Source organism: Nesoenas mayeri (assembly GCF_963082525.1).
Source record: "Nesoenas mayeri genome assembly, chromosome: Z".
NCBI classification, from domain to species: domain Eukaryota; kingdom Metazoa; phylum Chordata; class Aves; order Columbiformes; family Columbidae; genus Nesoenas; species Nesoenas mayeri.
The window spans coordinates 1,522,488-1,549,248 of NC_137542.1; the positions used below are offsets into that span (position 1 = coordinate 1,522,488).

Below are 26,761 nucleotides of genomic sequence, written 5' to 3' on the forward strand. Positions count from 1 at the left end.
AGATGAACTGTGGGATCTCATAATAAAAAAAAAACAACTTGAAATCGTTTGTATGACACGTCAATTAAAATTTAAATATTTTAAACACTGCGCTACTCTCTACCTTTTGAAGATTCAGGAGCAGAAACTGAGGAACTGATTTAAAACATCTGAAATGTATTTAAATTTCCCTTAAGTATCCATAGCTCTTTTATCATTGGACCCCAAAGCAAAATACTGGGTGAATAACTTAACTCTATCTATAGTTCTTTGCAGGAGATAAATTACACAAATGCAGCAAATAAGCATAATTTTAATGGAGGTAAATGACAGGATCAAGGACATATAAATGTAATCTGGGGTAGATGGAGGTGTAAAGCACAAGTATTTACACTCTTTTTCTCGTTTCTAAATCATAAGCTTGTATTACTTCATCTATGAAGGAATTTTCAAAGGAAAGGGGTGGGGAGTGGAAGCTGACCTCGAGGCAGCAGATCGAAATAATGACTCTTAATATTGCAAGTATTAATAATGTTTGCAGCCAGTTCTTAAATATGCCTGATACAGTAGTTGCAACTACATTTGCTCAGCTGAGTATCTCTGCACACTGACAAAACAAACCAGATACTGCCAACTGGTGTAGGCTTGGTTGGCATTTTGGTAAAACAACGGTGGTACAAACCAAGAGCTTCTCCTTAACATTCTGAAATAAATGGCTCAGTGCTACAGATGAGGGGTAAATGCTCCAATTTACTGAAAATATCATCTGTTCTAAAAATATTTAAATATTAACACCTTAAAAATATTTTCATTTTCAACCACAAAACAATACAAACATAGTAATGAAAACACACGCAATATTAAAACATTAAAAAAGCAGCATCATCATGGAAAATGGGAATTGCTACTGTGAACAACAAAACATCATTGTGCACATAAACAGCTTTTGCTATCAAACTCAAGAGGCTGAATCTTCAAAGGAAAGGTCTCTTCTACTGCTTTATACAGCTCTACTGCTGATTTAAAGCCAAAGTTTTTCTGAAGTTTAGACGATATTTTCCTTTACCAAACTAACATAAAGTGGAAAATACCAACAAATTAAAAATAAAAAAAGTTTAAGCAACAATATATTCAGAATGTAAGAATAAAATCTTACAAAATTGAGTGATCTCTGTAAATTAATCAGAGAAGAAATTAATACACAGGAGCCACCTGTTTCTTTGTATACATCTAAAAGCAATATTCAGAACACTGTAAGGAAACTTCTATTCCTGGATATGAAATAACAAGTTACCCATATAAATTACACAAATTGTTATTTTATTAACAAATGCAATTTTGGATTACGTAAAACCACATTGAAATGAGAGGGTTTTGTTTACATTGCCATCTAGATAGTGGTGTGACTACCCATTATGGGAACACGAGCCTTCAATTAACAAAAATTGAGAAGACTCAGAAACCACTGATTTTGTTTCTGTTATTAACTACTTAAATCTTTAATCCGACTCCAATCTGATTTAACAGTTTATTTCTTTAAAAATTTGCAAACAAGAACGTGAGATTTGGAGGTGTGTTATAAACCTCCTCCCCATAAATAATGTATTTTTAAAATTAAAAATAATGTACTACTATGAAATGTACTCTTTCAAATCGTGCTGAGACGACTCTTAATAGAACTGCAGTATTATTCTTCCTTATAAACCCAAGTGTACTGGGTCTGCCTGGGATGGAGTTACTTTTCTTCATAGCAGCTGGTGTTCTGTTTTTGAATTTGTGCCTCAAACAGTGTTGATAACACAACTACTTTAATTTTTTATTTATTTATTTTAATATTTTTTAGCTAATGTTGAGCAGCGCTTGGCTCAGTGCCAATATCTGGGGGTGTGTAAGGAGATGGGGGGGACGCAGGTGGTGCAGAATGACCAGAGGGGCACTCCAAACCACATCCATGTTGTGCTCAGCAATAAAATCTGGGGAAAGGAGAAGGAATGGGGGATGTTTGGGGTTATGACATTGCATTGACACCTAACGGTGACACCATTCTCCAGAAAGGGGCTGGACACCCACCTGCCCGTGGGAAGGACAGAATGAATCCCTTGGTTTGCTTTGCTTGCACACACAGCTTTGCTTCCCTTAGTGAACTCTATCTCAACCCATGTGTTTGGTAGTTTTTGCCCTTCCCATTGTCTCCCCCATCGCACTGTGGGGCAAGTGAGCGAGTGGCTGCGTGGGACTCACCTGCCACCGTGGCCCAACCCACTCACCGCACACACAAAACTAAGATCCAATTAAACCTTCTTTTTTTTTTTCAAAAAACTCTCTTCCTTGTTTTAACTGTGAGAATCAAAGCTTTCTCACCAAAAAAAGCACTGATGTGGGAAGAGGCTGTTGACTGTATTGGCATCCAAAGGCCACATCCGTACAACTGATGTTCGCCAGCTTAGCGAACGCAATTCCTACATTGCTGTTCCATTTAATGCTCTGCCAAGCCAAGTACAGCACTACAGTGGCAAAAATTTCACAGTGTGTTTTAGTACACATAAGAGTTCTTATAGGAAAGCTTTAAAGTCATAGGAAAATTCATTTTAACTTCTTTACCTTGGATTATAGAGTTATTTTTGAGTTGTTATTTAGAGTTCTCTTTCACAGGCTGTAAATGTTTTTAGGGTTATGCCTAAAACACACTTCCAAAAAAGCTGTTGGAAGGAACAGACAGAGCAGAAAGACATTTAGTTCTACAAATTTACACTACACAAATGTATAGCAGGTAACAATACCTGATAGATGAAAGAAAACAAATTAGAAATATGTAAGATGATGAAGCTAAAAAATAGATCAAATGCTTTTTTTTCAGTCCTTCGTTGGGAGTTTTAAAAAAAACCCAAACGTGGTTTATCATGGATGAAAAGCATTTCTGATACCATTTGCGACACTGTGAAAACCTATGCAACAGCTCAACGCTACTCCAAGCGTTATAAGCAATATACACATTCCTTTGTAAATTCTAAAACTGAATCAACAGCTTTGATTCAAGGAGCCTTGAGTGGGACTTTCGGCATCAAACCTATTTAAATAATAAATAATACATTTTATTTATATTAAAATGATATTCAATACTGATTTGAAGATCCCAAGTGATGGAAAAACTTTATGTTCCTTGGCAGTGCACGTTTAACTACAAGGGTCGTGTATCAGTTTTATTCTACCAAGTTGTCCCAGTAGATTAATACAGTGATGAATAAAGGCATTCAATTTCCTGCCACTAATTTTATTCTTATGCTTTTAAGATAAAGTAAATTCTATCTAACACAACAAAGGAAATGCACTCATATATGTAACTTAGGTCTTTACCACACTTCATTGTTTTTCTTTTTTATAATGTAGGTTATAGCAGGCCTGAAAAATGGAATACCTCCAGAGTATGTAAGACAAGGAAACCAGTAACTCATAATTTCAGCATGGATTTTCTCACTTTGAATGCTGTAGCTATTTCTGGATTGCTCTTTTAACATGCACACAAATACACACATATATGTTTATACACACACATATATATAAACATAATTTTGCAACAAATCAGCACTAGAAGAGAGGAAAAATACATGGATATTTTCCTGCTAGCGCTGATCTGTTGGAATCTCTCTGAATCACAAAAAGTATAATCTGATTCTAAAAAGCTAACAGAAAAAAATATGCCCACTTCTACCACTTACAAAAGAATGTTAGACATGCTCAAAAAAAAAGAAAAAATCTGGTTTTATTTACAGATTTTTTCACCGGAGAATTAAACAGAAGTTTGGTATATCACAATTGGCATGTTTGTTTCTTCCCATGAGCTAATATGCTTCTGTAAGATGGAAAACATGGTCACTTCTCTGCATGCAACTAGAGAAAACCTAATTCTGTGCCCATGCAGATATTAAGAATATCCACAGTCATTCCTTTCATTTAAGGTTTCTGAATGGCCAAATGTGCTTCTTCCCAATGCGTTGCCTCTTAAGCAAACAGCTTTCAAGAACCAAAACCAGTAACAATGACTCACACCATTAAACTGAAGACAGGAAGGAAAGATTTGCACATAATACGCCATAGTTAATGACATGGAAATACTGAGGTTTTATTTATGTATCTCTAAAATAATAAAAAAAAGAAGGATAAAACACAGATCTGCCTGCATAGCTGGGGAGGATCTGCTCCTCTGGCTTTGTGAATGACCTTTTCAACTGTGTCGTGGAATTTTAAATGGAGTCTCTGAATATATGGAAAAATCAGCATATCAAGTTTTAGTATAACAAAAGTGAGAGCGCAAAAAGGGATAATTACAAGTTTTGAATGTAAAAATACGGTATTTTGTTTTAGAGTTCATTTTTGCCAAAAAATGCAAAAGGAAAAAAAAAGCGCCACATATAAATATGAAGTTAAAGAATAGGGCTGTAAGAAATAACATACAACACTGCAGATATTGTGAGGCAACAAGCTGCTTTTTAAGCCTAGAATTCATATCTGCAGGGATATTGTACATTACAATGCATAAGATCAAAGTGGGAAAGCAATAGGCATCTGGGTTTTGTGCTGAAAGTACAATTCTTACATATATGTATATAAAGAAAATAGAATCTAAACAAGAGGTAGGTCTCTGTTTTATGTTGTACTTTATTCTTTCTTTTATTTTTCATATACGTACCACACTCTGTCTGACATAAGTAATTATTCTCCTTCTGCAAAGAACAGTTTATGAAAAAGGTACAGCTTACAGTGCTGGAACTTAAAAAAGGTGGCATAACAGAAAATAAAGAAAACGATGCCCACACTTAAACTGCAGATTCAACACCAGGAAATATATGAAAGCAGTTTCATTTTCCAAAGAAACAGAATGGCCACTGACACCAACTGAATGTAAGCCTGCTTGGTGCTCAGTACCTTTGAAAAGGTAGGTTGTTTAAATACAAATATGGGTATAGAAGCCTAAATTTAGGCACTTTTTAAATATCTTGACCAAGGATAAAAGGCAGCACTCTATCAGAATGTCTCGCTTTGATAGCCCTCAAAAAAGGTAGGAGGTCTGGCTAGGTAAGATGAGTGAAGCTCTCATTATGTTTAATCTTTCTGCTTTCTTAACATAATGAAGAATTACGAGGTATTATATTGAAAGTGCTTTTTTTCCTCTGGAATACCTGATTTTCTATTGTTGTTCTGTTATTGTATTCAAAAAGTGAATGAAGTACCTATTTATACCGTGCTTTCACAATAATTTAAAAGAGAATGCAGAGACAGCAGTAAGTTTGTATTTTATGTGAGAATCTAGAAGTCAAAGATGCTTTACAAGGCCTCTACCTTCTGAAAAGAAAGAGGAGGTATAGAGGACACTCAGTATCTTTCAGGTCAATGTCCTGCTGGTCAGCAGGTCACAGAACAGCAATTAAGTTGCCTTCAATTCCATTTTTATGAAAAGGCCTAGGGAAGATACCAAACGAAAATAAAGGACTTGGGAAGAAAACTGGGGCATTTATTAAAATAAAATAATGCGTATCTGTTGAAAACAGCAAAAAACTATTGGTTTTGTTCACTTTCGCCTTCCAACATTTCCTGAATACAATGACTGTAAAATAAGATAATAACTCCTTTCGTTACACCTTATTGTTTGACAGGATGTGTTAAGCTAGTGTCCCTAATGACTACGGTAATACCTGCTGGTAAGGGCATGTGAACATCTGAACGTAGCCAACAAGCTACTCATGACTCGTTTCTTCTCTGCAGATCAATATGAGAATCTTATGGATCAATTCATTTCCTTTAGTAGAGCAAAAACCAGCATGCTTCACAACAAAAGACAGCTATAACAAGCAGCTGTGATACTTACATATAATTCCTCACAAAGGAATGAACAAAGGAACGCCTTTAAAAATATATATATATATGTCGGTCTTCATTATTTTGAAGTATAAAATTCATACTCACATCATTTTTTCTGTTCAATTCTCGATGGGAAAATATGACCCAATCTGCTAGAATATTTATCTGTTTGGTAAAAAGCACCGAGGTGTCGCTTCCTAGCCAAAAGGTCTTCAGAAGAACTGTCTGTGGCATGACTTGCTGATGCTGAGAATTGGTCCCTTCAACCAAACTGTAAAAAAAAGGAAGTAAAAAACCTAAATCTTTATGCCACTTTGATTACTATAGTTACCAGACAGAAACCTTGTCTTCTGTCAAAACACACAAAAGTTTGGCAATTTTTTAAGTATGGAAAGATCAGACACAATTTCTGGTGAATGATAAGTAAAATAATGATGACTATTAGAGTCACACTGAAGGAATTCTAATATTGTGCTAATGCTACATAGAGTAAAGGCTGCCTTTACAATATAAAGGCAGAACAAAACCAAGACAGTTTTTATACTTCATAAACTGAGATAATTGTCTCCATAGCAAAAGATAAAAGTTAATTGAATTTAAAAAAAAAAATCAGTATGTTCAAAATGCTGCTAGTTTACCTTAAAGGATACTGAAGCATTGCAAAGCTAAAAAATACAACTTCACGAACAAAATTAAATGCTTACTGAAACTTGTAATATAGTGGAATAATACGCTGTGAAAAGTTAGAGGCCTTAGAATACGATTAGAAAAAAACCCCAATACAAATTACAATAAACTAAGAACTGGGAAATATAAAAGGAATGCTAAACAACTGCATCTCTGTAGAACAGTATCTTATTAGAGACAGAGAAAAATCACAATACAACCTGCTGTAAATACAGAAATGTGAAATGGTAAAAAAGGTAATGAGAAAGTATTATCCTATAAACCCCACCTTTTCGTCAGAAACTCTACTTCAGCTTTTACTAAATCAAAATAAAACTTCAGTAATGTTTTGTGAACTGTCCTCTGTTCATCTTCTCTCCCTGAGACTGTAACTGCATGACAAATGGTTTTGCAATAAAGGCAAGACCTGAAAAATAAACATAAAAAAATCCATTTGTGTGACAGAAATCACAGTCTGATCTACTGGCAAAACAGTCAGTTTTGACTTTGGCCATTTTGACAAGGAAGTACCTTGCTCCCCAGCAAAACTCATCACTTTAAAGCCTAACTTTCTGGTCCTAAAACTGTATTTTACAAGTAAAATTAACATGTTTGTGACTGGGGCTTTGTATTGTAGATTAAGATTTTGTATTATAACCCAAACTAAATAATTTACCCGTATTCATTTTTTCTGTCTCTACTTGAGGTACTGTACAGTTACTGAATTTAATAGAACTTATTAAAAATCCTTTAATTACAAGGCAGTCTTGTAATATTTTGTAGACATTGTAACATCCTACAAACCTTAGTTCAGATAACAGTTCACAAAAACTATTTTACAGGACTAGAGTTCGTGAACAAATCTAAGGATTGTCTAACATGGAGATAACTTTCAAGTAAAGTACGAACGCATCTTTTTTGCTAAAATTGTGAGTATTAGAAAGAACAGGTACAAACAATCCCACCAGGTATACAACTGTTGCGGTATTTACTTTATGACAGTAAGTACTAAGAGATAAAATACTTTATCTAGAAGATAAATTCTCTTCCACTACACGTGATATGTTCCTAATAAAAACTATTAAGTGTCCAGTGACAGTGATTCAAGTACTATAGACATGCTTACAATCCTACACATTCATGTATCTGTGATCATGGTTGTACCGAAGTATTTAGATGTTAGTGATAGCTAACTTAACAGGTGTAAAAAGACATAGTTTCTCTTTCAAATGAATGGAAGAATTCATCTCTATTGATGTAAATTACAAAACAATCACTAGCTACCCAAACAGATCCTATATACCAAGCCTTGTATTCATAGACGTACATGATATAACCAGGATATAGATGGATATATACAGGATATAGATGTACAGGATATAAGACTTCCTGAACAAGATATTAAAGTTTATGATTAAAATCAAAATACAACATGAAGCTTCATGCTTGTTAAGATAGGACTGGAATTTTCTTTATATGTGTGTGTACGTATATTTTTATATATACACTAGCACTGCAACAGTACATAGATCATTCTAATCTGTAGAAAGCGTAGAAAAACAAATCAAATAAATAATTTTTAAAAGAGAGATGAGGACAAGAAAATGTACATACTTCTTCCTTTCCAAAAAGACCCTCTGCCTGTGAGCTAACGCTTATTGAAACATAAAGTTAAAGGTCCGAATCTCAGTTACAACTGAAGACCTTCACGTACACTTTACTTGTTCTGCTGAGAACGTGACTTTGACACAATTGAATTCCAAACTCCGTCCCCTGTCCCTGAGTATGAAGATAACAACTACTGCATTCAAAATGTCATTAACTCTTCTTACCTTATAAGCATGTCTATCAAGGACCATGTGCCTGCCTTACAGATAGGACACTGAAGAAGATCCAAATAATAATTTAACATAGATGGGGACTTCCAAGGAGGATCATGTTGGAGAACGAGGTACAAAATGTCATGAATTTTAGCATAAAATACTGCATCAGGATTTCCCTGTAACAAAATGAGAAAATAATAACGGCTACATGCTGGCCAGAGATCCATAAGCACTAGGAGGTCACAGATTTTTTATCCCTTACAATCTCAAATTACCAAATTTAATTGGCAAAGTAACATACAATTTAATGCATAAATACAAGCAGCAAAACTGAGATCTTACAATAATAAAAAAAGAAGGAAACAAGGAGAGCTTGCTCTAGTGTGATATTCCAGCTGAATGCATCACTGCATAGAACAAACCTTCTCAGTTGACCTTTTTATCTGTGGCCTACCAGATTAAAAAAGTCACACAAGTGCTGTTTCTAAAAGTAATAAAAAAATATCCTCACTAATTTTTCCACAATATTTAGAACACTATGTTCATATGGCTTGTAAATAAATAATTTTAGAAATTCCTTAGGTATTAAATTCTTTCCTTTTTAACACAAACGCATTGATGGATACAAAGTGAAAGGTGAATACATCACTAAAAAACCCCACTAAATACAATGCCAGAAGCAAAGATCATAATAGTCCCATTCCTTGATTTAATATTTATAATACTTTAGTCTTCGTCTCTCACCAATAGGAGATATTGCAGAAGAGAGTGAAGAAGCTGCACAGGAGGGGTTGAGTACTGCTGTCCAGCAGCAAGTTCTGTGATTACATCAGCAAATAAATACTCTTCCACGAATCCTTCAAGTATATGCCACGCGCGTCTGGACAGGTAAGTACTTTTAACCTAGGAATGAAATATATTTATAAATAAATGAATAGCTTAATTAAAAACAAACAAACAAACAAAACCTTACAGCAGCTACCAGAAAATCTCTAGGTAAATGTTGCCGATATAGTAAAACAGGGAGAAGATTACAAACTACATTACAAACTACACAAGAAATGTTACTCATTGCCTTACCCAAGGTGCTGTCGTCTATAAAGGGCTTTACTCTTACTAAACAAGGCTCTCATTGAAAAGACAGTAGGTTTAGAATGTGCTTCTCTTCTTAGAAGAGATGCATACACCTACCCTTTAAAAAACAAATTACAATTCACACAGTCAATAACTTGTCTATAATTTATTCTGGAAAGGCTCACAAAGGATTGCTAATATTTCCAGAAGTGCAGAGTACATCCCACAGCATGTGACTGAAGCAGTAACGTAATTAGCACCACCAAACAGCTAAAAAAAAATACAGAGGAAAATGTAAAATCATTAAATACACCATTTATGAGCACACATTATAAAACCATAAACCATGTAACTGTTTTATCTCCCTGGTTCTCCTATTCCCACATAGCATGTCAGGGACGCAGCTAATGCTACAGATAGCACAGGTATTGATCCCAGTGGATTTTAAAGCTCTGAAGATCATCTTAATTGCACGGGGCTTCCTTCTTATTCTCTGCCACTCGTGACAGCAAAACGCTTAACTTCTCAGGCTTTCAGAGGACCCAGAAGGATCTAATGGCTTCCATGAAACGCCGTATCTGCCGTGCAATTTCCCTGTTATTGTCTGTACTCTCAGCTCTCCCAATCTTTATTTCCACCACTGAAGGACATGAAAGAAGAGCTATTGAAGATCTCGGCTGTGCTGCTATTTATGTCTTTCCTCTAGCCCAGGTTCAAGGCAAAGCTAAGAAGCACAAGCCAGTTGCAAACACGATGCTAATTGAAGCACGACTTCTCTCTGCCTGGTAACTTCTGTTTTGAAATCCAGCTATTTCATTTGATGACACAGCCTGAGGCTCTGGTAAATTCAAAGAAATTGGGATAGGGAGTCACAACTGAGAGAAGCAGAGTCAGGATGATCACTGATTGGACTGCTGGGAATTGAACTTCTACATAAATTTATTATTACTTCAGTCTCTAACAACTTGTAGACTTTATGGTATCTGCCAAAAATATCTGCCTCCTAATGTACATTAGATAAAGCCACTCGAGACATCCTACCAATTGTTTTAAGGTTAGTTTAAAATTTAAATTAATACACACTATGAGTCCAGCTGTGGCTTAGAGGTTGGCAGAGAACACTGCTATCAGCAAGATAGTTTCCAAAAATGTTTCAGTAACAAATTAAATCATTACAAGCTCAGGTCAAACTTAAAAAAACTTTTGGAAGAAACGATAGTGATCCTTAAATCACAGATAAAGACTCAAGGAATGAGCTTCACCTTAGCATCAGATATTTAGTTTCTCTGCAAATGTTTCATTTCTCAGATTCCTAATGTCTCCTGTTATTATATTAACAATAAATAAAAATGTTCATTCAGACATTTTTTTTTTAAATCAAGTCTTGGTGCATCTGGCACTTGCAACTCACCTTTATTTCAATTTTCTCATTCATACATTTACTAATAAAACCTTTACGTTATTTCCTTTGGAAATGACGGTTGCATTCAGACTTCTGTAATGTTAATAGTATGCAAACAGCACATCTAGAGAGCATCGTAAAGCATTTAATGGCAGCCAATGAACAACTTCACTGCCACCTGGATTTAACATGCCTGAAGATGACTCAGTGTATTGTGCATGTACAAGCACATTACTACTGGCCCTCATCTGGTGACTGCACCAGCATCCGTATTTTTATGCTGTGATTTTAAGTTTTACCTCTTGAAAATTCTGGTACTAGAAGAAATGGTGCCGTGGATGTGTTATTTAGAAAGTATACAGAAAAAAAAGGGTGTTTTGGGAGACCACGAGGCATTTTGCATTACGCTCACAATAACAGAGAAGTGAAAAACTGGTTTTCACCGTTTTTGGAAGGGGTAAGGAAGGATGATAGAAAACTGAGGTGACGAACAACTTGCGTACCATGAGACAACTTCTGCAGTGTCTCAATATTCAATAAGCTGCACAAAGCTGCATTGTCTCAAATTCTAGCTGATGAGAACTAGCAGGTTCTTGTGAAGCGCTGCTGGTACAACCATAAAAACTTTGAGCAGAAAAAAATGGAAAATGAAGGTACACAGACAATAAGTTGTGTTTTCATACAGCATAATATGGAAAAGGAGCTGACAAAACAGAAATAAATATTTTAGGGAAGATGACAGACAACAGAACACTTAGCTGAGTTAAGCCTTCCTCGCAGACACAAACTGAGATGACTGAAAACAGTATATAGTTTTAATCTGTTGAATTAAGTTTCTAGGTTTCATTTTACTTCACCAGTATTACTGGAAATGTTTATTTGAGCTGCTTTTAAAAGTCGTATTTAAATTGCCTATAGAAGTCCCATATCGGATACAAAGGCTAGCAACGGATATTCCACAAAGCAATAAAGTTGTAGGTCATGCATAACAAAAGTATTAGAATTATGCTTAAAATTTCTAAACAAAAAATTGTATTATTATTAAAAGTACAGAATAACAATTTCAGCTTACATATATTTTTTCCCATAAACTCAGTAAACTAAACATTATGCTAAATTTCAATGGAACGCAGACAGCATTTTGCCCATCATGGTACTGTTGGACAACAACAAAGGCATTTCAGTGCTCATGTTTTAAAAACATTTTTCTCCTCTCTTCTTTATTGTGTTAATTGAAACAAATCAGACGAAAAGAGATTTTTGTGCAACCCGAGAGCCCATTTTGACAGACTGGGACGTCATTTATATATCAAGTAACTATTTATGCAGCACAGCTCATGGAGACACTAAATCTTCAGCTACCACGTAACAGAGGAAGCCAACAGATATTCTTTAAGTGCTTCCCATTTTAACTTTTAAATAACACAAGTTACCATATAAAGTGCAGTAGCTCAGAGCTACTATGTATAATGCTTTTTAAGTACTAAGATGTAATGTTTCAATATTATGTAAAGATTTATTCTTAGTATTATAGATGGAAAAGGGAAAAATTTTAAAGTATTTATTTAAGATATAAAGGCTTAACAAAACCTGTTGCTGGCTTGTACTTGATTCATGGCACATAGTTGGCTTAATGGGAATAAAAGTGAGAAATTAACTAAACAGTACAAAAAAATAATAAGGTAAAGTAATTATGAAAACAGGACTGGAAAACATAATGTATTCTACTTGCCATCTGTGCTTCACCACACTCTGAAACCTGCAGGATGATGTTTAAAGCTTATGCTGTAAAAACAACTATTCTTTCTACAAAGAGGCTACCTTTAGTTAAAGTCTGACCCTGCCAGCAAAAGACAGCGCTGCAAAATGCTGCGTTTACTTTCTCCTTATTGCAGAAATACAGTGCTTGAGTAACTTAAGATGCTCTAAATCACGTTAGGGCATCTTTGCTTCTTCTGAAATCAACAGGTAAAGTTATCTTAAGCAACGGGATTAAATAATTTCTGAGCAATAAATGGGACAGTACTGGAAGCGTTGTAAGAATGAACAAAATTCAACAGTATTCCAATTATGCTCTTTAACTCTTCAATAATTTTATTAGAGTTTTGGACAACATGTTGGGGGTTTTTTTTGATAGCTAATTACCCAATGGAAGTAAGTTTGTCTAACTTCATCATAAAATTCCAGATATGCAATATGCCCTGTTTGTGAGAAACCTTACCTCTGGATTGCATTTATTCAGCTGGTCTTTTTGAGAGAACGTGTGCTTCACAACCTGTAAAACAGGATAAAGTCAACCTGCACACTGGATACCAAAAAAGCATATTTGATAAATACTGCATAAAAACCCCCAAATGGTAACCTTCGTGAAACATAGTTCATGAAAAACATTCAAAAGACTGATCTATTTATATTTATCTTTTTAATGTTTGGATGGCAAAATTGTGAAATAGAGGATTAGTGACCTAGAAGGAAAATAATATGGGCAATTTTTATTCCCATTTTTCCTGTTGTTCGCTGCTTCTTGTATGTGTGGTTGCTACGTAAAGAAAGTTTTACAATGGTTAAAAACATTGCTTTTGGTATTTCTGTTTGCAAAATACAAACTTTGGGTTCCTCTTGCAAGTTACCTATAATGTGGCAGTGGGTGCAAAAACACATTACTATTATTACTGTAATTAGTTATGGCCTAGAGTTATAACATTGTTAATATGTGTTACCAAAAAAGTCTTTTAGGGCAGATTGTCTTTAGGATTATGATTACTCCATATGCACATAACTACTTAATAGTTTGAAGGAAACATAATCTGATAGGAAGTATGCTTGTTGCGTGCAGTATACATAAGAAGTCAAAGACATTCATTTTTTAAAGGTCTGGAGGTTATAGTCTTGATAAAACGTCTCTAATAAAAGATGCAGCATTTGAAGGTGTATAGATTTAAGCAGATTTCTGTTTGTTAATCTCGTGTTTAAACACTGAGGATTTAAAAGTTCTAACTTTTTTTTGCTAATGAGAACTAATGTTAGTACACAGAGGACCTGATCTTGCAGTTACAATATCATCCAGTGCTTCACGCATGCAAGCAAGCTCCTACAAAAATACTTACACACCATCAGTTACATCACTGTAACTTACAGCAACAATATATCCTAAGCCAAAGTAATTTTTTTTCTAGATATGAAATAAAGTTTTTAATTGCTAATGTAGCACATTCATCAGGATTAGATCTGTGACAACATTAAAACAAAGGAGTGTATTTAGCTCTATTTTTCACCTGTAATATGTAACATTTATATGAACCAACAAAATAGTTGCTCCAGGATATGGTTAGTTTTAAAAATGTGGTAGTGTAAATTCAGCTAGATAAGAGGGAAGTCACAAAATGACTGTAACCCTGTGACATTTTGTTGAACAATATCAGCTAGTATTTATCTCACATATCCCACCAAGATTTCAAGTAGTCCACCCTGTCTTCACATACTCATGCCTACTAATTACCACTACTAAATTATATTTTATCTAATGGTAGATGTAGTAAATATGGGATTATTAAACACTGCAGGTTAAAAGGCATTATTACTATTTCAAAAGATGATGAAATATCAACTTTATTAGCTCAGTACTATAATGAAATATACATTTCATAATATAAATTTTATATTTTATGCTAAGAAAGTATTAAATGATTGTTACTTACTGCAGCAAAATACATGTGTTTTATAACAGCACTTTTCACTTCAGCAAGCTGTGCGTCAGACACGATTGGGTCGGTTTCTTGTGCAGCCAGGAAATGGTTCATTTTGATATCTTCAGTATTCTGCCCTTCAATCTGTGCAGAGAAAAAAAATACCACTTTTTTTTAGTTTGAAACCTAATGCTCTAAAGAAGCTTTTATGTGCCAAGTCTTTCTATATATCCCATTGTGAACCTTTGTGTGCATATACATGCTTATCTAGTCATTCGAAGGTCTACATTATGTGCCATACAAACAGCTGGTGGTTTGGAAACAAGTCACTGATGTCATAGGAAGCTATAACACAGGAATTATCAATGTAAGCTTCCCCATAATTATCTTTCCTAATTGACTTTAACTCTGACCCAATCCCTGTGGCTGAAACAAGAGCTGTGTTTCCATAATGGATCCTCCCTCTGGATTTTTCAAAAACTAAAACCAAACCCTACATCTTTTCAATTAGTCAAAAATGCAGTAAGGATTTTTTAAAGACATTTTTTCATCAATTTACCTATGACCATGCATTCACTTCATAAAGGTCACTATAGTGAAATCTGAACTAAGCTGGTAATTTAAAAACTAATAGTTCTCTGTTTTCATTAAGTAGTTTATTCTTTAAGTCCACCTATTGCTTGCAGCTATTTCTTCAGCAGAGGGAACGAGGAAGTGTTTCTCAAACTAGTTTCCAAGTCATTCTGAAAGACTCTCAGCAAAGCCACAAGATATTTTTTGTTAATTAAAAATAGCTACAAAAAAAAGATTTTAAAGTTATTTCAGGATATGAGAAAGACACATTTCAGTAAGAGTTTCAGTATATGTTTTTCATCAAAGATAGAGACCAAGAATAAAACACTACCTTTGTTTTAGGCAAATACACATGTAACTACAAAAACAGCCTCCTCCTGCAGAATGATGAAGTAAGAACATCGATACAGGTAAAATGTTCCTCTTATCCACACTATTGATGGCCGTATTTTATTGGGAGCAGGTGTGGAAGGCTTGCAGTAGCTTGCCTTCTAATTTAAACACCTGAATCTGATGGTTGAATCAGGTATGGAAAATATGGAAAACAACATTAGGCAAAAAAACACAGCAGGACATGCAATGATAAGACACAAGCCATGAACAGTGTATACTTTTAAGTTTTCAAGATAAAGTTTCAAACACTGCATGTTACAACCTGTTTTCCAATTTTCCCTGAAATGTATAATTCAAACAAGAAGCATTTGGCATGTGCATAACTGTATTTCTAAATAAATACCGAGTTTGTCGCATATTACAGAAGAGAGTTAAGTACTGCATGTTATTTTCAATGTGCTTATAAAAAGACCTACATTCAAGGAATTTACTGTACCACCTTGGCAAAATTTTATGAATTCCAGAATGCAACCAATAAAGCATGTAAAGTCTGTTTAAGTATGAAACTAACTCCCTAAAATAATGCATGTGCTTTAAGATCTTGAACCAATAAACTTGACATATTGTAGGATCATTAATGACAATCTCACAGAATATTTTAACACTAGAGTTATGACTTTGAGATTATAAGGATACTGAAATATAAAGATGAAGTAAAGGCTTAGTTCAAAAAAATCACAGCAAGAATAGTATGAATGTCAGTGCAGTTCCACTGGAAAAATGAATATAATACTGTTTCACTGAATTCAGCATCTGGACATATATGTGGGTGCTTATTTTTGCTAGAAGTAGCAGCCAAATACCAGGACTACAAATTCACAAAGTTGGAACATTCTAATGAATTATGTGCCAAGTATTTCTGGGAGGGAGAGAAAAGAGCATGTCCATAGCATTCTTTGATAAAGCCTAATACATTTGGACAAGTGTTGTGATTTGATTGCCTATGTTTTATTCTTTTCCTTTTAAGAGACTAGAAGTCTTGGCAGTTTTCTGAGTTCTTTAGATGCATTTAAATAGAAAGCTAATGCTCTCTTGGCCTCTGAGGTGAGTTACTTTAATGAAATCTAAGAAAAAAGATACGTGCAAGTTAATAGACTGGTTAAGATGGAAACCTGTTATCACACCTGGGAGGAATTCAGGGTGTACAGCGAGAAACACTTTACTCTTACAGAGATCAATAAAAGGTGAAGTAGCCATAATAACTTGACACTCGTTCCTCTATTAAATGTAAATGTCTATCTTAGCTGAAAGGTGTAACAGAGAACAGTTTCCCTGAACAAGTTTCATTACGGGAGTAAGCACTAGACTGAGATCCCATGTTGATACATGTTTTATTCAGGGTGTAAACATTAAGACCTTTCAACCCTCTTCTCACCCTTTTGTAACAGCTTTACTGCTCATTAAAACAGGAAGACCATAGTATATGCTTTGATCTGAAGAATCCAAATTTTCAAATTCTTAGTAATAAACATGGTTTTGGCTCCTACTTGCTTGCAAAGGTAGTATTTTCAGTTATGTAAAATCATCCCACAGTCCTTGGAAGCAGCAGACCAGGTCTTCTGAGACATTTAAGTAGTCCCAGGTCAAAATGCTAGGAAGTTCTGAGTAGTGTGTCTGAGTTAATATCACACTTGGTAAGCAAACTACTGTGAAAAATGAGGCATCTCTCTCTTGGGAAATAGTAAGAGAAAGTTCTAGTTCTGGTGAATTCTCCACATGCAAGAAAATTCACTAGACATTGACACATCCCCTCATAGTTCAGATGGAAAGATTAAAGAGAAACGAGCTGCTTTTCTTACTCTGCCATATCTTTTGCATCACTGTAAATTTAACTGATGCAATTTTGGAGCTGAACTGTAAACCTAACACTCTGAACCATTTGATATTGCACGGCATGCTTCATCTGGCTAAGCCATTCCAATGAAAAAAAATCCATCTCTCTGGAATTATGACTTCTAGTGTGGCTTCTCTGTTCAAATAAGGTCCATCCATGTCCTCATGCCTTAGTGGATCAACGATGCACTGTGTCATGTTCTGGCTTGGTTGGCAGAAGAAAGGAACTTCCTGCTGGAAGGCAGGAGGGCTCTGCAGAGGGATCTGGATAGACTAGAACAATGGGCTGATTCCAATGGGATGAAGTTCAACAAGGCCAAGTGCCGGGTGCTGCACTTTGGCCACAACAACCCCCTGCAGCTCCAGGCTGGGCACAGAGTGGCTGCAGAGCAGCCAGGCAGAAAGGGACCTGGGGGACTAATGGACAGGAAGCTCAACAGGAGCCATCAGTGTGCCCAGGTGGCCAAGAAGGCCAACGGTGTCCTGTCCTGTATCCAAACCAGCGTGGTCAGCAGGACAAGGGCAGTGATCCTTCCCCTGTGCTCTGCACTGGGGAGGCCACACCTGGAGTGTTGTGGTCAGTTCTGGGCCCTCAGCTCAGGAAAGAGATTGAAGTGCTGGAGGGTCCAGAGAAGAGCAGCACGACTGGGGAAGGGACTTGAACACAAGCCCTATGGGGAGAGGCTGAGGGAGCTGGGCTTGTTTAGTCTGGAGAAGAGGAGGCTCAGAGCTGAGCTCAGCACTCTCCAGAACTACCTGAAGGGCAGTTCTTGCCAGGTGGGGATTGCGCTCTTCTCCCAGGCATCAGCAATAGGACAAGGGGCCATGGGCTTCAACTCTGCCAGGGGAAACTGAGGCTGGAGATTAGAAAGCAATTCTGTGCAGAGAGTGGTCAGGCATTGGAATGGCTGCGCAGGGAGGTGCTGGACTCGCCATCCCTGGAGGTTTTTGTAGGTAGTTAAGGCCCGGCGACCGGAAGATCTCGCGCTGTACGGAAAGGTAGTAGCCCCTCCCTAGACAGGTAGAAGTGTGATGTAAGCAAACGGAAGTGACATTGTAACCTCAAGGTATATAAACCTGTGTTACCTGCCAATAAACGCCATTTGCCGTCCACCACATTGGTGTCCGCGAGCTGATGGACCGAGCGACCAGCACGTGGTCGCCGTGCTGTCTCTGAACCAGGTCGTCACTACCTTCTTAGAAGGCAACAGGTTTTTAAACTGAGATTGGACATGGCACTTAGTGCCATGATCTAATAAACAGACTAGAGTTGGACCAAGGGTTGGACTGGATGATCTCTGAGGGCTTTTCCAACCCTGTCGTTTCTGTGATTCTGTGATTCTACCAACTAAAGAAACACAGCGCTTGCATTCCCAAGGATTTAACACTTTTGACTAGTAAAAGAGAAAGCAGCTTTGTCATGAATCGAAAGAGAAAGCCGAATCTAGTCTTTGCACACGTGAGCACCATGTGCATTTTCCGAAACACAGGCAATTACACCCCTTCTGACTCCACGGATGAGAGTTCTGAAAATGGAGAAGCATTAGTGTGTAAACTGTTGGTATCTGAGACATTCTCAACAACTCTTCTTGTCATGTAATCTGTTCTCATAGAGATGCTGGCTGCTCATGGAATCCTTCACTTTAAATTAATTTCATTTATTTTTTTTCTACAGTAATGGAGAGTTAGATATGCTCAGATATCAGCTCACACAACTATTTTAAGAAATTATAACTCTTGCAGCACCAGGCTCAGGGTGTTGATTGAAAAGCGAATACAGGAGAACAGCTTACATTAGATTTCTAGCACAGAAACAGTCTGAGTGAATTTCCTCTGTCTACTATAAAGTCTCCTTACAAAATTCACATTGCAACCACCAGTTCTTCCCAGCCATGAAGGACAGCTAGCAAACTGATTTTAAGAATCTGCATTTTAACAATATAATTTACAGACTATTTTACCATGGTCTATCTATAATGTTATGGAAAAAAGGTAGAATAATTGAGGTCAGTTGACAAAATAAGTTATTACAGTGACCTTGAAGACTCAAAATACCATTACAATACAGCTTAATGGTGTGTGCCAAACCCAGGAAAAATGTAGATATTCAGATACACAGGTACACAGATAGACAGATACATACACTCATTTGAAATCCTTACCAAATAAGGAGAATATAAATGAAAAATAATATTTTTTTTCTTGGTATTTTGTGAATAACTGTTTAGATGATGGTCATTTACACTGGAACTCCCCTCGATGTCTAATTAATTTTTCCAGTACAAGCAGCACAAAGCAGAAGCCAAGGAAGAACGTGAAGAGGAAGAAGAAATAATGTATGCTGCCTTGGTGTTATTTTTTCTGGTCTGAAACAAAACATTGCTTTTGGAAAGACAATTTTTCTATTACAGAATAACAGAGTGGTTGAAGTTGGAAGGGATCTCGGGCAGATATTTGGTGCAAACCCCCAGGACAAGAGAGGCCGCCTAGAGACAGTTGTCGAGGACCATGCCTGGGTGGCTTCTGAATATCTTCCAGGATCGAGAATCCACAGCCTCTTTGGGCAACCTGTTCCAGTGCTTCATCACCCTCACAGTAATAAAAAAGTGTCTCCTGACTTTCAGACGGAACATTCCGTGCTCCAGTGTGTGCCCATTGCCTCTTGTCCTGTCACAAGCACCACTGAAAACAGCCTGGCTTCATTGCACCCTACCTTCAGGTATTTATATTCATTAACAAGCCTTTTCTTCTCTTGGATAAACAGTCCCAGAATCAGAAAGTGGTATTACCTTTAAGCAAACTACAAAACATTCAGGCTGATCATATTCCCCTCTATTATTAATGTTGCACTGTTTACATTAAACAGTAAGCCTGACATAAATTGCTGACAATGAAAATCTTACTTTAGATTTGTTATTTAATTTACTTACCCCAAACAGGTAATCTCCCACATATTGCAGAGGGTAGTACCGCGCTTCAGAGAGACACTTTTTGTTTTGCATGTGACAAATCTTATTATGGATGAATACATGAGTTATTTCGTGCTCTGCATTTTGAGATGAACATATGGTTGCCTTTCCAGCTTGAAGAACTCTAAATAAACATATTTGGAAATATGTATTTAGTGCATTATATTAATACTGCCTAAAGCTACATTATCATTCACAAACTACAAGCATGCAAGTGCAAAAGAATAAGGGTTCTAGATGTAAAACATGGCTGAACCTTCACTACGAGGATAAAAGGGTGCTTAATAGTCTTCAGAGAAGGAAAAAGCCTACTTAACAAGACATTCTTCTCTTCACAATGTAGCACTGTTAATTACAATCAATGTACATCTACATATCTGATAGAGCTTTACCTGTGCATTTTTTCAAAGATCAAATCTGGTGACAGCAGCTATAATCTATAGCACGATGTCCCCCACATGGTAATGGTCTTTCAATTAAGTTTTACAGTAAATTAAGTGGTTTACCAAAAATGGAATATTTTCATAAAACAAATACATTTTTGGACTTCATTGTGAAGTCATTTACAGCATTTGGTGCTCTCCAGCGCCATATACAGAAAACAGACTGTTTTGTCTTTGAGTCACTACTACATGTATGAGTTTTCCCAAGGGCAATTTTCAGAGTTTTACTGCTGCAACTATTCCTCTTTCAGAAAAGATACAAGACAAAACAATAGTGGAAGAAATAAGGTCTCTTGACATGCTGGATATATGTTTTAGTTTTCGTAACCCAGGTATGTAAAAAGAAAATGATGCTGGTCTCACACACTTACCCATCCAACAGCTAGGCATTAAAGGCAGGAAAAGCATAGAAGGAGGAAAAAAGGCACAGTGTTGTAAATATTAGAGAAAAATCAATTTTTCCCTAAAGCTACAGTGGCCTTTATGAGTGAAGACAGTATTTGCTGAAGTCAAAAAATATCTATCTTTCAAAAGATCTATCTTTTCTGACTAAGTAAAAGGATTCCCACGTTGGTGAATGGGAAAGCGTCTGGAAAAAGAGATTCCGTCCACAAAACTGCCTGTTCACCTCTCTTGCTGATGTAGTTCCTGTTAAAGGTTATTTCCTTTCAGAGAGTTCTGCAAGACAGTATGCCAGATCACAAAGATCTGCAGTATGTCAGATCATAAAGATCTGCATAAGCATTTTTTTACAGAAAGAGAATTTTTTGCAAGCGTAGCAGGATCTCCCGGCAAGATGGCACACAGTAAACTCTTCCACTCAGACAAGAAAATAGCCTGCTAATACAAAATGTCTTCGGTTGTCAAAATCAGATGATGGTAACCTCAGCTACACCTCACTTGGTCTTTAGGAACTGCAGACAGAAGGCATCCCACGATGCAGCATGCAGCCCTGGACCACGATCAACAAACTGCATTTCCCTGTTTGTGCATCGGTGTTACGCCCAGACCTGAGCCACGCTCCTAAATAACTGGGATTTCAACAGAAACTGGGACAGTGTCCACTCCTGCAATGAACATAAAGCTCTAAAAGCATTGGGGGATGTTTGCTTCTGGTACAGCAGCAGCTTCTGGTACTTCTGGTTTGCTTCTGGTACAGCAGAAGCAAACATTACGTAATATGCTCTGGGACTCAATGTAGTATTTAAACCATGGAATCCAACCAAATGTGTAGGAAGAGTATGGGGAAGCTGGGGAAATAGTCCTAGAATTCTTGCACTTCAGCTGTTTTCCTTGTCTCTTTTTTCTTTTATACTTTTGTTTTTTCCCTTCTGAAGTATCTCTATCTACATCATACCAGAAACATCTAGAACAGTACAAATTAGGTCTTCAGGGCTACAAGAAGCTGTTGCATAGATGTGACACAAAAAAACCCATCAGGTCAGTCACAGTGTGGCCCAGACCCCTAAGACACAGTTCACAGCTGGTCAGGTCACCCCCGCAAATGTATCATGTTCCAGCTACCATTTAAATATAACATCCACATAAAGTAAACAACTACTCTTAAAAAAATGTAAGCCCTTGTTTCTTGTCTCATGAATAAAGTTTCTGGAAGCAGCTAAAATGAAAGTGTATGAGAATGTGTGTTATTTTTGACTGTATACTAAAAGAAAGCAAGAAAAGCGGTTATAAAAAGTATGGACGTATATTATTGAAAACAAATAAGAGTTTGAAGAGCCAGAGGTTGTTAAGGACCAAATGAAGTGAGATGGAAGAACAAAAATGTGGTCAACCACACAATAAGTGTACCATCGTTCATTATTTAATCTTTAAGACATATCCTCCTACCTTCTAATGGATGCCATTCGTTTGTCACCTTCCTTAACAGGGAGGACAACTTTCCATCTGTGGAAGGCCCCTGGAGCACCAGAGAGTGTCAATTCTTCACGCCATCTTTTAGGTGCAGATTGCATTTGAGGTGAATAATGGGTGTCTTTTTCAATTTCATATCCCCATTCATACGTTGTTTCATCAAGCCATCTGCCACTTTCGGCACTATTAATTATGTACTCCTTAGTTAGTATCCACTTTCCTAAAAAGCAAATGAACTGTCAACCACAAAAGATTTTCTGTGCAGACAAACGGCAATCAGCTGAAGATCTAATATATAATAAACTTCAACCTTTCTTGTGCAAATAAAAGCCAGAACTGTAAGTACCATTTAAAAAACTTCTGCCTACCACAAGAGTTCTCTTCTTCACACTTCAAAATCAGAAATCCCATAATGCCACTGAAAATGATCGTTTTGTTTTCTTTTAACGATTAAGTACCTTTTTACCCTTCCTAGATAAAATACTTGTCTATCTATCTCCTCAAAAATCTGGAATTTCCGGCTTTGCAGATTTTGTCCTTATGACTTCCAAAGAACGTTACTTAACTCTTTGTTTTAATGTAATTTGACACTTCTACAAACGTACTAAAACACAGTAAACATGATAAATATTTTACCACCAATGATTAAAAAGAAGAAGGAAGGTTTTAGTAAGTAAGCTGCTTCTATGTTCTTAACATTACTTGCAGTGTGAGTGTAGTGAATACCAATATTAGGGGGATACAGTTTTAGACTTTTGTCTTTCCCCTTTCTTCTTTTGACATCTTTTTCTCTCATCCCTTGGCTCCACCTCCTCCGCCTCTCCTCTTTCATCTTCCGCATGTATGCTTTTGATACGGTACGTAATGATCTTCCCCTTTTTCTCTGTCTCTCTCTTCTTACAGGTTCAGGTCAAGAGCCGTGGTTAGTACCCTGCTCCTGTATTGAAACACTACCTACAGAAGACACTGTAAGAGCAATTGACTGGAATTGTGTGAAACTAATTGGTTTCGCAGAACAGCAGGGTTGACTGGCAAAACGTCTCAGTGCAGGAGCACAGATGGTACTTCCACACAAACCGGCACAGGTACCAGTAGACTTACGACTGGAAAAGGTACGCCGTGCACAACCTAGATGTTAAAATCACTTTAGTTTCAAAGTTTCCGTCTCAAAACTTCTGTCAGCTAAGCAGGCCAAGACTGGCATCCTCTTTAGTATTCCTTTCACCTCTAGGGAGTTCTAAGTGGGTTTAAAAATGACATTTTAGTCTTACTTGGGAAAAAAGTGCTGTAGGAATTAACATGCTCTCTCTGCCATCAAGGGCAATGATTATACAAAAACAGTACCTCTTCCAGGATTAAAGTAATACATGATATTGGGGAAGATTTGCAAGTATAGAAACATCAGAGGGTTTTGGTTGCCATGTGGACACTACATATATCATTTCCACCCAGTTCAAGAAAACATCTTCAGATGTTTTAAATCCTGCGAGGTAAGAAAATATTAATTCAAAGGTTTATAACATTTAAGATTAATTGCTGTTCCACAAATCTATCTGCATTTTGTTTCCATCATGGAAACTTTTCTTCTATTTCCTTTCTGACTAGAGAACAATCAGCATTTTACATCAGTACAAGGAATCATCTGTGTATGTACACATATATATATACTTATATATATATGTACACCCACCCTAAATTCTAGCAGCAATAGATGATTGAAAATGCCTTCTAATACAGTCTGTAAGTACCAATACGAAATAAAGAAATTTACTTGTGTCTTTAAACCCAATCCTATGTTTAGTTACTTCTGTCTGTTATCTCTTAGGTTTAAGTTTATCCACCCTAAAAATTGCTTTAGCACTTTGGTATAATATGATATAGGGAAATCAAGATCATACTTGACCAGTTAACAGATTGGTATTGTGAAACCTAGTTAACTGCACAAGATTTTCCAAACTCATCATAAAATCCTTCCATGTAATCTGCGTATAAAGAAATCTTAAAATACAGGATTGTCATTCTAAAAGCATTTTAGTTGCTTCTGGACAGATTTCAGCATCAGGCCTCAGGTAAAAGAAAAGCTATAGGAAAGACCAGAGCCCTATGCCAGAATTGCTGCATAAACAGGAATTTGCAGATAGCAACCTTTACCAGGGAACGCTGTGAGTGAATTTGGTGTTAAAAATCCATGGTGACTACAGGTGTCCATACTTTCTCTGCGCCCTTTTCAAGTGAAATGTTTTGAAGCACCCATATCATTTGAGTAGAGTTCATGATCTAACTAACGTATAACAAGGTTTTCTGTTTGGGAACAGACGCAGACTAAACAAAGGAAGATACCAGGAATACAATTTAGGAAAAAAATCCAAACCAAGAACTAGAACTTAATACTATGTTAAAAATCAAGGTTCATGGAACAAGAAGAATGAGGGTTTGCCATACAATCCATTGATGAAATGAAAACATAGAACTAGAAACCTTTTAAGGGTCATGTCTATTTTTATATTGTGATCCTATGAAATTTTACAGCAAACCTTTTACTTACCAGCAGCACAGGCAGCTAAGAACTTTTCACTCTTGCACAGCTTTTTTGCTATAAGATGCGTACAATTTCTGTATTTCTAAAAAACAAACAACCAAACAAACAATATATGCTTGTGTCATTGGAAATAGTTTAACCTCCTTGGGCATTTATACATAACTCTGAAATACCACACAGTCTTTTATTTTAAGCCTCACATTTTTTTCTTTCTGTGCTAAGCATCAGGTAGTAAGGAGCATCTGTTCATTAGAAGAATTCAAGAGAGATTAAGAACATGAAAAAAATGCTACACAAACGACTGAAACAAAGTAGATGTCTTCTGAACTGTTAACATTTAAAGAGTCTAAATGTCAGTCACAGTCTTAAAAAGATTTTTTAATCAAATTTAACCTGATCAACCTACTAGAGACTTCCCTTTTAATTCAATATTACCATTAAAAAAACAATAAAACATTTCCATAGAAACTACATGACTTTTCAGGACTTGAGATGATAGACAAACACTGGATTTAGCGGGCTAACACTGATATAAAATGCATTTCACGGTCTATGATTTCTCACGATACAAAAAGTGTGTTTGTAATACAACTGAAATATGAAGTGAAACTTAGAGAGATGTATGTTCGATTACTTAAAAATGGCAAGCAATACCTTATTATCTAGAAAAACACAGTCCAGTTTCAACAGCCATTTGAGCAGCGCCTTTTTCTCTTGTTTTTTAAATCCAGTTAATTGGATTATCCGCTTGCGGCTGTGACTAGCCATCTGTTAAAAATAAAAAGGAAACCACAAACAAAACGGAAACATTAACATACAAAACACACATCGCGAGGTGCTTGAGTGAAGTTCATAGTGCTTCCTGCTTGTTTTCGCGATAAAAAGGGAAAACACACGGGGAAGAACGACCCACCCGCACCCCCCGTGTCACCTCACGCTGTCACCCGTCACTGTCCCGCGGCAACGGGGTGGGACAGAGACCCCTCCAACCCCAGCCTGAAGGACCGAGCCCCTCAGCGGCTACGGGGGGACTCCCCGTGAGGGAAAGCCGCTTCCCTTCCGCGGGTCCCGGGCGGGAGCTGCGGGGAATCGAACCGCGGTCCCCTCTCACGTACACACGCCATGAGGGCGGCGGAAGGAGCCGCTTCCCCCCCGGGCCGCGCTGCGACCCCCGGCGCGTTCCCGCCTTCCCCCGCCCCGCCCCCGGATGTGTCGGCGCGGCCGTTCCGGGCCGTTGTCACTGACGCTCCGCGGTCGCCGGGGCCGTTCGGCGCGGAGCCCGGGGGGGAGCCCGGCCGGGTAAGTGTCCCCGGCGGGGCTGCCCTTCGCCTCCCCTCCCCTCACCGTGCGGCGCCGAGCGGGACGGGTCTCGGGAGGGCCCGCTGGGACCCGCCGCGCAGCGCCGGCGTTCCTGCAGCCGCCTCGGGTGTTGCGCAGTTCCGAGGCTTCCTGGGCGGTGACGGGGCCGCTCCTGGGCGGCTTCGCGCCTCAGCGCTGGGCGGGCAGGGGCGGCTTCGCTCCCGGGCGGGGGGAGTGTGGTGGAGGGCGGGCTGGGGAACGAGCTGGCGCCGCCTCAGTGTCCAAAAACCAGCGTTTGTGTGGCTCAGCTGAGTTGAAAAGAGCGGGAAGCGGCTGGTGGGGGTGCGGGCTGGG

General features: G+C 37.5%; 1 protein-coding gene across 1 annotated transcript in view; it reads right to left on the reverse strand.

The window, feature by feature from the left end:
- The window catches only part of SLF1 (SMC5-SMC6 complex localization factor 1), a gene marked incomplete at its 3' end in the record, with an annotated part of 38,612 nt that extends 12,083 nt beyond the window's left edge, over window positions 1–26,529 (reverse strand). The window contains exons 1-11 of the mRNA XM_080362179.1: window positions 26,453–26,529; window positions 25,763–25,876; window positions 25,115–25,190; window positions 22,546–22,789; window positions 20,216–20,378; window positions 14,499–14,630; window positions 13,022–13,075; window positions 9,069–9,227; window positions 8,334–8,500; window positions 6,791–6,928; window positions 5,941–6,106 (exon numbers count right to left, since the gene is read on the reverse strand). Coding sequence (XP_080218305.1) covers window positions 5,941–6,106; window positions 6,791–6,928; window positions 8,334–8,500; window positions 9,069–9,227; window positions 13,022–13,075; window positions 14,499–14,630; window positions 20,216–20,378; window positions 22,546–22,789; window positions 25,115–25,190; window positions 25,763–25,876 — 1,413 coding nt within the window. The 5' untranslated portion in view covers window positions 26,453–26,529. The remainder of the gene's footprint in view (window positions 1–5,940; window positions 6,107–6,790; window positions 6,929–8,333; window positions 8,501–9,068; window positions 9,228–13,021; window positions 13,076–14,498; window positions 14,631–20,215; window positions 20,379–22,545; window positions 22,790–25,114; window positions 25,191–25,762; window positions 25,877–26,452) is intronic.
- Window positions 26,530–26,761: the final 232 nt, after the last annotated feature.